General features: G+C 45.6%; 1 protein-coding gene across 4 annotated transcripts in view; it reads left to right on the forward strand.

The window, feature by feature from the left end:
• The window catches only part of NUP188 (nucleoporin 188), a 34,479-nt gene extending 24,457 nt beyond the window's left edge, over nt 1-10,022 (forward strand). For all 4 annotated transcript variants that reach the window (XM_074609047.1, XM_074609045.1, XM_074609048.1 and 1 more), the window contains 15 exons: nt 66-261; nt 786-863; nt 1,226-1,311; nt 1,725-1,870; nt 3,039-3,220; nt 3,601-3,801; nt 4,473-4,565; nt 4,780-4,938; nt 5,721-5,858; nt 6,260-6,334; nt 7,066-7,275; nt 8,003-8,134; nt 8,276-8,346; nt 8,793-8,922; nt 9,155-10,022. In XM_074609047.1, coding sequence (XP_074465148.1) covers nt 66-261; nt 786-863; nt 1,226-1,311; nt 1,725-1,870; nt 3,039-3,220; nt 3,601-3,801; nt 4,473-4,565; nt 4,780-4,938; nt 5,721-5,858; nt 6,260-6,334; nt 7,066-7,275; nt 8,003-8,134; nt 8,276-8,346; nt 8,793-8,922; nt 9,155-9,325 — 2,068 coding nt within the window. In that variant the 3' untranslated portion in view covers nt 9,326-10,022. The remainder of the gene's footprint in view (nt 1-65; nt 262-785; nt 864-1,225; nt 1,312-1,724; nt 1,871-3,038; nt 3,221-3,600; nt 3,802-4,472; nt 4,566-4,779; nt 4,939-5,720; nt 5,859-6,259; nt 6,335-7,065; nt 7,276-8,002; nt 8,135-8,275; nt 8,347-8,792; nt 8,923-9,154) is intronic.
• The last annotated feature ends 1,830 nt before the right edge of the window (nt 10,023-11,852 follow it).

Genomic DNA, 11,852 nt, shown 5'->3' on the forward strand with positions numbered 1-11,852 from the left:
TCAGAAGTCGTCTATTTTCTGACCAAAGAATAAATGAAGATAATTTCTCCTCTTGATTTGGTCAGGGGCTCACTGGATCAGTCCCTGAAAGACACGCTGAAGAATTTCTCCACCAAAAAGCGCTTTGCTTATTGGTCAGAATATGTGAAGTTACTGGCATATCACGTGGCAGAGACAGAGGGCAGCAGCTGTGCCTCCGTGACAGAGTATCAAATGCTGATCTCAGCCTGGCGGATGCTGCTGATAATCTCTACTAGCCATGTAAGAGCTACCTCTTATCTTTCATGATAGTCTGAAATTAACATTTTGAATAGTACGATGTCAGCTTCTCGGAGACAGCTAAACCATAATGAAGAATTCGCTGTTTTTTCATTCAATTTTCTTGTATATATGCTTACAACACAAGTTGGCACGAGCATGGTACAAGAGGTTAGAGTAGGTGGTGTTTTGCGATTTGATCAAAATGAACGTGTTGTCTGTCTGAGCAGAGGAGGGAGGTAGTAAATAATTTTTATAGCAATTCTAAGTAATTCTGTAGTCCTGAGGAGATTTTCCTGAGTCAAGTGACGCAGGGATGCACCATTAGGGAAATTAGTTATTGCTGACTTCTTGACAACTGTTAATGAAATACTTCCGTGATTTCTGTAAAACTGTATCACTCAGCAGCTATAAAATTTGGTGAATTCTAAAGTAACAAATTAGAACAGTAGACTGATATTAGACTGCTAAGAAGGTGCATCTTTTGTTGTGCTTGATTGATCTCTGTCTTTGTTGATTGATCTTAGGCGGATATAATGCATCTGACTGATTCTGCAGTTCGTCAGCAATTATTTCTGGATGTACTAGATGGGACCAAGGTTTTGGTAGGTGCTGCTGCGTTCTGTCAGTTCTTTAATTTCCCAATTGCTCATCTCCTCCGTGCTCTGAGGAGTTCCATTTATGCAGCTGCTTGCCATCATAAGTGTTTTTTTGATCCTGTGAAATTGGGTTGTAACAAAATCTCTCTCCCTCAACTGATGAGCTGCTTACAAATCTTTATTTTGTATGTGTTATTCTTGTCATCACTGGGTGACCCTGCAGAGGGTCCTGACTCTGGTTCCCTTGATGCTGCTAGCTGCCGAAGAGCAAACCTGCTCATTTGGTGGTGGTGCTTGGGCTGGGGATTTCTTAAAGTGTTCTTACATGTGACTATTGCAACGGTAACTCTTGCGGTATTTCTTTTTAGCTTCTAGTTCCCATGTCAGTATGCTGTCTGCAGCTGGGGTCTATGCTATGTACCCTTCTTCTGATCCTGCTCAAACAGTGGAAGAGGTAGGTATTTTGCTGAATATAAAATCTTCAGAGATCATATTTCAGTGTTTTGCTGTAGTGATAGATTGCCTTAGTGATTTGGGGAGGAAACTGAAGCCTCACAGAATTCTCTTGGGATGGCAAATGTCATGGCAATGGTTGTTGCTGAAATATCTTGTAGTAACACAGTTATGGTTTGGCTTCCTGCTTGCTGGTGAAAAGTATCAAAAAAGCTTTTGTGGTAGTCAGTCCTGCATTCTCACTGTACTGTGCAATGTCGTTAGTGAGATCCAGGTGGTGACTTAAAGTTTATTCGTAAGAACTGTTTTCATTTGTGTGGATCATATAAGTTATGATCCACGCAGCTCAGTCAAACCAATATATTTGTTGAGGGATCTTGTCTAATCTGAAGAGCTCTCCCTTTTTGTTGTCAGCGAGTTGGGTTCTGTGGATAAAATCATAAACTCCTTGACGCAGATTCTGGAGGGAGTGCTACAGGCAGATCAGCAGATGATGGAGAAAACCAAAGCCAAAGTGTTCTCAGCTCTTATCACTGTGCTGCAAATGAAGGAGATGAAAGGTGAGGTGGTGTATGTGCAAGTGTCAAGAGCAGGGCTGCCATGGCTGAATACACCCTAACACTCTAGTGTTTCCAAGATAAAAATATGTATGATGTTAGTAGCGGTAGAGGATGTTGAATATAGTCACCAACCTGTGGGACTTCTCTACTTTTTTCTCACTTGTTTTAGCTCGTTTTACAAAGAGATGAGGTTTATCATTCACAGTATGCGCACGTCTTCCTTTCTCTTGTCTTTCCCCAACAATAACCTCTGCGTTTGATCAGTTTGATAGAGGCAAAATAGGGTTCCTATGTGTTTTTGAAAATAGCTCAGCAGGTGTGGGAGGGACACCCTAGTAATGCCATCTCATAACGTGATTGTAGAGCTCAGATTCTGACGTGAATTTCTAGTTAGAGATAATGACCCAAGCACAAGAAAGTCTTCTGAGGGTACCTTTTCTATAAACCAGAGAAACGAGTCTGGTCATTACTCCTGTCACTTGTGGGTATCTTAACATTGCAGTAGCACGTGAAGACCCTCAGTGGGATCTGGGCAGTAGTTCTCTGTACAACACGTACAAGGGCATCTGTGGTGTTGAGAATTGTATCACCTTACCTTTCCCTGTAGTCCTTGTGCCACTGCTTGGTCTCTGCAAGCCTGTATATTTTGGAAAATAAATAGAAAGTGGAGGGTTGGGGTGTTTCTAAATGCTTTTCTTTGCTGTTGGATTTGAGTTTACAGTCATGCTGGTAAAAGGTGGTGCAACTTATTATAGTAGTTTTGATGAGAATGTAGTGTTTATATGGACTCACAGAACGTAGACGGCACCCACTGGCCAGTACCAGCAATCTGGCGGAATGGGTAGGAAGTGCTGTAGTGAGCAGTTATGGAATAATCTGTCCATAGCAGTGCTTGATTTGTGCCTTGAAATGTCATGAGTTTGTATGATTTCTTGGGAAAACTACATGTTTTTATTACCCAGATGACTGTCTAATCCCTTATTATGTCCTCCTAGACTTAATAGTCTAACTTAGTCACAGTTCCTCGCATTCTGTTTTTTAGGTTTTGAAATGAAAACAGAATCAATATTAACTCCAAGAAATGTGGCCCAGTGATGTTATCAGTTAAACTGGAAACCTAAGTACTAGGATTGTGTGTTAACTGTTGTCTGTTCCGTGTGTGTCACAGTGAATGAGATCCCACAATACTCCCAGCTGGTGTTGAGCGTGTGTGAAACACTCCAAGATGAGGTCATTGCACTCTTTGATCAAACTCGACACAGCCTGACCTTGGGAGATGCTGCAGATGACAAGGACAGCATGGAAACAGATGATGCCTCTCGAGTTAAACACAAGGACCAGCGAGATGGGGTAAAGGACCTGTTCATCTGCTTTGCAGCCATGTTTCTTTTCTCTAGGCAAAAAGTTCCGTGTATGTTTGGAACAACTTTCCCTTGCAGCCTGCCGCTTTCAAAGGAAGTTTCAGCAGTTTCTATTTCAGAATTACTCCGTGTCTTTTTGGCACACATCAGTCTGGGAAATTGGCTGTTGCCTCTCTTTCAGATCTGTGCTAAAAACATCACGATTGCTAATACAGCCAGGAAGTGTGCAGAATATAGTGTGAGGGATACTGGATGCCTTCATTTATGATTCTGAGAATGATTGAACTTAGGTTGTGTTAGTAAATACGTACAAGATTTTCTTGGTATCCATGTCAAGTCTGTACCTCGTTCTCCTTTCCTTGTCTGCAGGTGTGTGTTCTGGGTTTGCATCTGGCTAAAGAGCTCTGTGAAGTTGATGAAGATGGAGATTACTGGCTACAAATTACTAGGAAAGTCCCTGTGCTTCCTACTATCTTCGCCGCGTTAGAGATCAGCCTCAGAGTTAAACAAAACCTTCACTTCACAGAGGCCTCATTACATTTACTGCTGACCTTAGCAAGGACTCAACAGGTGAGAGATGCAGAGAAATGAGAGCATATAGCTATACATTTTTAATAGGAACCGTATATCTCGTTATTCTGTCTGCGATGAAGCTGAACAATGATCTGTAGATAAAGGGGTTTTTTTAGAGGCTGGCAAGCTGTAGGGCCTGTATGTGTACCTGCTTAGTTTGCCTTGTTCTTCTCGATAACGGGATGTCTCAGATGGAAGAGCTGAGCCAGCCAGAGCAGACCTGTAATTTAGAGCAGGCACTTTCACTGAATCTATTCTTCTGCAATGCAAATCATCCCCCCGTAGTTAAAACAGCATTAAGTGTTGGAATCTACATTCTCATTAGTTGCAATAAAGTGTTATTTATCTGTTTCAAATTCAACTTGTGTGGGGCTTTAGGCGAAAGCAAGGTTGTTCCAAAGCCAGCCCTTTTTAAAGATTGGGTGTCACCAGACCAGGTGATACCAAAATGGAATTCATAGTACAGTTATGCAGGTTAGATTTTACTGGAAGAACAGTGTTGCTTTTCTTGAATTTTTAACAATATAGAACTGTGTGTAGATGAAAGCTCTCTAAAAGGGTGGTGACAGTGCAAAGGACAGAAATATCTAATGCAAAATAAGTCTCTCTAGTTCCAGAGAGGAGAGTGGTGTGCAGATTTTAACAGTAGTTTGTTCTGTGTCTTGTAGGGAGCAGCAGCAGTGGCTGGAGCTGGTGTCACACAGAGTGTCTGCCTGCCCCTCTTGAGCGTGTACCAGCTCAGCAGTAACGGAGCTGTTCAGGTGGGTGCAGCTTCATTTTGGGTGGGAATGTGCCAGGAGCGTGTCCCTGTCCTGTCTTGCCTTGTGGGCTGTTGTTGCAGCGGAGCCCTCCCAGTCTGTGAGGCCAGCAGCCAAGAGACTGGAAACTTCCAAAATGGTGTGAAGGGTTTGTGGCTTGTGCCACACTGGGAAGCAGCGTAAATAACTAATTTATTTTTGTATCTGATTTGTTCAGACATCTGCTTCATCTCGAAAGTCGTTGGATGCCCCATCTTGGCCTGGGGTCTATCGTCTCTCAATGTCACTGATGGAGCGCCTTCTTAAAACACTTAGATACAACTTCCTGACAGAAGCTCTGGATTTTGTTGGTGTCCATCAAGAGAGGATTCTGCAGGTATGTCACATATTTCCTCTGTGATGGCTCACTTGGCTTCTGTGCTGCAATAGTGGAAACATGTCAGAAAGTGCAGAGGCATTGAAAAGAGGCGCCTGCCACAGAAAGATTTACAGTAGAAATAGTTCGGTAGTGGGAAGAAGAGGATAGAATATTCAAGCCCTGCAGTCAGGCCAGGATGATTGTTATGATACTTGTTAAAGCTGGGCAGTCACCAGCTGGTGACTCTAGGGGGTTATAACTTTGCTCCAGGTGTTTAATATGCCTGCTCAACACAGTAACAGAAGTGAGAGTTTGATGAGAACCACTTTGTGGCTGTCTGCTCTTGAAAGAAAAGCATGAGAACTGTTTTTGGTGGTGGCTTCGGCTCAGCCTTGCTCAAATAATGAGAATGCTGTGGCCAGGGTTCAGTCACCATTTGGGTTGTCAAGTTCTCATGTGCTGCGAGACTGAAATACCTGTACTGGCTGGAGTGCATCAGTGCAGACGTGCTGAAGAGTCCTGTTTGTATGTAGGTGCTGAATTACCTGTTTATAAGCATGCTGCCTAGGCAAATAGCAGTCTTCTCGTATGGCAGTGCAGTTCATGAAATGCATTGACCTCTGACTAAGAATATAAAGTTCTCTGAGTCTGACCCATGTGCTGTGCTGCTACATTCATGAATGCATTTTCTGTGCCTAACGGCAGATCCTCTGCATCTTCAGCTTTTTCTTCTAGAGAAAGGAATGGGCTTTTTGTGATTTAACTGTAATCACCCTGATTTACTTCTCTCTCCTTTCCAGTGCCTGAATGCAGTACGGACAGTACAGAGCTTGCCCTGTCTGGAGGAGGCCGATCACACTGTTGGTTTCATTCTTCAGCTCTCAAATTTCACAAAGGAGTGGCATTTCCACCTGCCACAGCTCATGAGAGATATGCAGGTAGGAATTGGGATACTGTTGTGGACAATACATTGCCTTGGAGTGCAGGGATTTGCATGCGTTAAGAGAAAATGGCACTGTATCACCTACTCTTTTAATTGGAACTATTGCTGAGGTCATTTAAATGTCTGTCCTGCCAGTACCTTGTCTGAATTGAGTGAAGAAAAATAACTGTTGGGGACAGATAGACGGTAGCTTGGAAGAATAACCTGGGGAATTGGGTGTCTTACTCTCAGTTCTCTGCTGGGTGACTCATGGAAAATACTAGGAAATCAAGAGGCTGCAGTGATCCCTTATGATCACAGTGTTCTCTTTAACTGAATTTTCTGGCTTCCACCAGTGGCAGTGAATAGATGGGTTTTGAGCTTTTAAGAGATTGCTCCTCACCTTATTTATTTCAGGTGAATCTGTGTTACCTGTGTCAGGCCTGTACCTCCCTCCTGCACAGCCGCAAAATGCTCCAGCACTACCTGCAGGTGAGGATGGGGACCCTAAACCGAACTGTAAGTTAGGAGTGTTGCATGCTCATGCTCCCTGTTAAAAGGCAAATATTATTCAATATCCAGGCTCTTGGATATTGAGTAAGATTGTCAGTAATCCTTGTGGTGATTACTGACAATCATCAATAGTTACGATTTGCATTTCTCCACAGCAAAGAAAAAAGTGCAGAGTGGTCTGCACTCTAAAAACTCTGGACTGTGCAAACAAAGCCAGTCCTAGAGAAACAGGAGCCTGTGTTTGAATGGTGCTGTTACCGTTTTATAGCTGCCTACACTGCAGCAAGAAGGCTGCCTTGCTGTAGTACTCTGTAGTGCTGTTAATTAAGCCATCATTGACCTGTTGTCCTTGATCTGATTTAATTTGTTAAGGAGTGATACCTCTTGTTCTTGGGGAATCCTTAGATTCATGAGGTGGAGATGATGCATTCCTACCGATGTTTTAGTTCAGCATGGCAAAGTCTTGGTGTGTTCATTAGAGATTCTTTTTCTGGAATGTGGAATCTAAATAGCCTCTGCAGCTGCCTCCCTGCAATGCAGTGCTTCCCCTGATGCACACCAAGTGTTAGATTCTCGTGCTTCTAGCGGGTGACAGACTTTGGTACTTAATTTCCTCATTCCTTTTTTTGTTCACAGCATTTTTTTTCTTGAAAGTAGTGCAAAATAATCGTACCTGTATTCAAGAATCTCTTTTTTTTCTTTCTCTGCAGACAAAAAATGGTGATTCCCTTCCATCAAGTGTGACTCCCCGAGTGCAGCGTAATCCCCAAGCCTCCTCCAAACATCCCAGCCCTGAGTCAGAGGCAGCGGAAGAGAAAGCGCTGCTTACAGTCCAGTACAGCCTCTTGAAAATCCTCAGCAAAACTCTTGCTGCCCTGCGCCATTTCACCCCTGATGTCTGTCAGATCCTCCTTGATCAGGTAGAGAAAGAGGAGAGAAGCTGCTCCCTGACGGGGGCGGTTTCCAGCATGCCAAGTGATGTTCTGGGTCTGTGTGGACCCCACCATACATCTCTCAGTTGCTCAGCTGCACAAAGCAGGAAGGTAGGACACAAGGAGCTCCCCTGAGGGATCAGTCACGGTCAGAGTGAAAGGAAGGCTTGGCTGAGGGTTTGCGTGATCTGCGCAAGGGTGTGTACGTGTAACCTTACTGGAGCAGACTGATAACCCAGATCGGTTTGTATCCTCAGTATGTCACTCTTCAGAAAAGACATCCTCTTGTTATCCTCCTGTGTCAGTGTGACCTCGTGGCCCCAAGTTCAGAAAAGGAAGGTTTAATCCTTGATTCTGTCAGTGTCCTGCTGCTAATTTTTGGATAGTTAACTTTTTTCCTGCGCGTCTGGGTAGACAAGCCTGGGCATTTAAAAACAATCTGGAAAGAGTCATTACTTTAGCTTGCCACTTGGGGGCAAGCTGTACGGCTTGGGAGTTGGAGAAGGTTCATTCATGTGAGGAGAGCCAGATAGTCTGATCGTGCAGTACTGTGCAGCATGCTCTCTACTGCTCCATCTGTATACTTCAGATGTGGGAAATTATCTCAGAGCTTCTAGTTCTCCATACGAAAAAGAGACTAGGTATTGCACTTAGAATGACAATAGCATACTCATGGCCACAGGGTTCACTCACTCCTCTTTTCGATTCTGTGCAGTCGCTGGACCTTGCCGAGTACAACGTGCTCTTCATTTTGAGTTTTGCCACACCAGCCTTTGATTCGGATGTCGCACCTTGCTTTGGGACCCTCCTCGCCACAGTGAACGTGGCCCTTAACACGCTGGGAGAGGTACTTGACATTTCTCTGTCTGGGAGAGCACCAGCAGTTGCAGTCATCTCAGAGCGCTTATTCAGCTGATACTTTGAAGAGTAGGAGTGTTTCTTCTTTTGCATCTCCTGTCTCTAATGCCTGTCTCTTTTTCCCTCCAAGCTGGATAAGAAGAAGGAACCTTTCCCTCAGGCTGCAGGGCTGAATATGCAAGAGGGAACCAAAACCCTCAAGTAAGTTTCTAGCCATTTGATTTAGTTGTGGACAAGGAGCAGAACCTAATGCTCCTCAGTCAGAACTGAGGCATAGACACAATGGTGTAGCTTCCGAGCTGCTCACTCTGAATCCAAGGAGTTCAGGTAGCCCATCAGAAGCTCTCCAAAGCAAGCAGAGATTTTTTTGGGGAGGGTGTGTGAAGCCATCCCATCCTAAGATGCAGTGTGGAGAGTTGTTTGATGCTTATTTACCAGTATATTTAAATCAGACTTCCCTGATGGCCAAGAATTGTTTCTGCTCTGCACACCAAAGCTTTTGGGTATCCCTGCTTGAGCGGAGTGTGAACAGGAACAGGGTTACCCCATGTGTACCCTGTGTGTGAAGTCGTTCTAGGAGTATGTAACTTTGAAACTAGAGTGTGCTGACCGTTTTGGCTCCTGCTGATGTGTGTTTCTCTGCACAGGTCTCTGCTCATGTTTACAATGGAAAACTGTTTCTACCTGCTCATCTCCCAGGCTGTTCGGTTCTTGAGAGACCCAGCTGTGCACCCCCGTGATAAGCAGCGGATGAAACAGGAGCTCAGCTCTGAGCTGGTAAGCAGCTTGTACCATCCTTCCTCGCTCTTCACTGCAAATGTGTCTTGTGGGAGAAGGTCGTTTGTCTTTGCCTGCCCAGTAGAGCCCATTCCGCAGCGTGAGTCAGCAGCTTTAGGCACCTTGGGCTGCACGTACTGGTGCCTGTCCTTCTGCCACTGGCACCTTGTTTGGGGAGGGAGAGGGGCATGTGTTTGAAAGAAGCTAACTTGTTCTGTGCTTCTAATTTCAGAGTACGCTGCTCTCCAGCCTGTCTCGTTACTTCCGCCGCGGTGGTCCCTCTTCACCTGCCAGCGGGGTTCTTCCCTCTCCCCAAGGAAAGTCGGCCTCCAAGCTGGGTCCTGAGGGGCAGGAGCCTTTGTTTCAGCTCGTGCAGGCCTTTGTCCGGCACGTGCAGAGATAGATTCCGTCCTGCCCCTGCCTCCCTTCTCAGGACTTGCAGCGGAACGATTCATCTCCACCGCAGAAGGCATCACTGTTGGCAGAGCTCGTAACAAGGACTGGGAAAGGGAGGGAGGCCTGGTGTGGGCAGTGGTGTAAACCCAGCTGTAACATCAGCAGCGAGATCCTGTTGAACTCTTGCAGCCCAGTAGCAGAGTGAATGTAAGGAGAGCCGCGTGCGGCCCTTCAGCCATCAGCCCACGTGCACAGCCTGCCCGCTCTACCTGCCAGAGCATCCTGGCGGGGTGCAAGTGCTGAACTTTCAAAACCTTTATTTTTATAGCTTGTACCTCAGCTGGGGAAGCTGTGGCTGGGTGGAGAGAGGAGACAAACTTTCCGCTGGGCATTAACTCTGCTCTTAACACAAGGTGCAATCTGCCTCTCCCTTGCAGTCAGAGTCCAGTTAAGGCACAACCAAGGGATCAGCCAGCAATTCAGAGACCATCTTTCTACTGCTATTTTTGTACTGAATGGTTCAAGGCAAGATGGTGTATGTGTGCTCACGCCTTCCCTTCGCCCTGCAGTCTGTGTGTTGTGTGTGTTTCTGAAGAGCAAGGCCTCACTCAAGGTTTTTAAGTCAAAATTCCATTGTTCCAGTTCTTGCAGTTTTTTGTAACTGTGCCCTATTTATACTGATATTAAAACCTTTATAGACAGCAGCTGGGTCATGGGTTTGTGTTGGACACGGCAGCCTGCAGCACCGATTGTGCATCTTCTGTGCAGTTCTGCCGCGTCAGCTGGGCTGCAGTCCCGGGTAACAGTGATGTGTGTTGTGGCGTGTGAGTGACAATCCAGATACTGTTCGAAGCGATTATACAAAGGTTTGATTCCCTCAGCTTTCCCACACCCACTCCCTTTCTCTTACTCTCATGTTGGGGAACTTGTGGGAGGTTTTAAACGAGCATCACTATAAAATACCCCTCAGGGATGATTCTTCTGCACACGATGGCGTGGACCACGCACAGATTGCTCTGTGCACAGGCCCAAGCTGGTCCTTTGCAGGCTCCAGCTCGAAGACAGACACTGTCTCCAGTGAAGTCGCTTGTGCTGTTGCAGCTCTCTCAAGTAGATCAACAGGCTCTTTAACGTTCTGAGGCTCAATGTGGGATGGAGGCACTAAGAGAAGGTCAGTGGTTATTGCTTAAAATAAAGCCTGAAATCTAGACAGACTTTCCTAAGGTAAATCAAATTTCAATGTAGCTGTGAGCTAGTAACTTACCAGTTCTTTCCTAAAGAGATATTTGATTGCTCTACCAGTCAGAACCGTTTTTAATCACAACGGTTTTAAGAGACCAGAGCGAGAAAATTAGATTATGTTGCTTTGAGGTTGTTTTTTTTAAATCCTTGTATGCTTAAGTGCCGGTGATACTCTAGCACACTTTTTTTGGATCTAGTTTTACTTACCCTGGAGGCTTTGGAGAGATTTGAATGAGCTGCCTGTTTGGCTGGAGCAAAGTGGTCTTAAAGTAGGAGAAAGAGGGGCCTGATGACCTTCCGAAGGCTCAGGTGAGCTGCTCTGTCCTTGAGGGAGGTGATGGGACAGTCCCAGCCCGATGGCGTTTAGATGGGGCTGCCCGTAACTGGTGACGCTTTCTGCCATGGGGAACTAAGAGTGCGAACGTGGAGAGTTGAAAGCGAAGAACTGCAGAGAAGGTAGCGATGTGGTGACGGGTAGCTGTGGGGAGTGGAAGGAAAGCCAGAATTCAGGACATCTAAGCAAGTGCGGTAGTGCTTAGGGCTGTAATTTGATAGCTCTTGTCGGTGTCCTTCCTTTTGTTACAGCTTCTGAAGTTACACGCAGTGTGCTAATCACTTCATTAGTGTTCAACAAGAATGGATAAAATGAGACTTCAGGGAGAAGTAATACACTCTTTTAGATATTTACTCAAGCAGTAGAGTGAGAGTTTAGGGGGCTATGCAGGAGTCCTTGGTGCCAGACAGCAAAGAATAGTGGATGCTGTCGGTTACAGCTGTGTCTTAGAGCAACACCTTCCCTTCAGGCAGCGGCGTTTCAGCCCTGGATTGTCCCTTTACCTGCCCCTCAGCCACAAAGGTGCATAGAACAGCCTTCGGCCAGGGGTGGCTCACCGTGGCTCCTGCAACTAACCACCACGGGAGTGTAATCTTTCTGTAAAGAGCCAGTTAGAAGGAGCGCTAGATTTTCCACGTGCTCTTTTCTAATGCAGAGGGAAGGGAGCGCTGCTGCCAGAACAGACTTCCTTCTGGCTGCTCTGAGGGAAGAGACACCATTTTCTGCATCATTAACTTGCTGCTGTTTTTGCTAAAGCTGTTCTCCCTCTTTCTTTAATGCCAGGGGGAGGAATAACAGGGAAATGGGGATGGTACTGGTGAGGGAAGGGTATTCGTACTGGAAGGTGGAAGGACAGGAGGCAGGTGTAAATCTCCCAAAGGGTGGAACTGCGATAGTGGTAATCATGGCAGTTGTAAAACTAAACCAGTAGCACGACACTATTTCCCCGTTCCCTTTT

The sequence above is a fragment of the Larus michahellis genome, chromosome 15 (genome assembly GCF_964199755.1).
Source record: "Larus michahellis chromosome 15, bLarMic1.1, whole genome shotgun sequence".
Classification (NCBI taxonomy): domain Eukaryota; kingdom Metazoa; phylum Chordata; class Aves; order Charadriiformes; family Laridae; genus Larus; species Larus michahellis.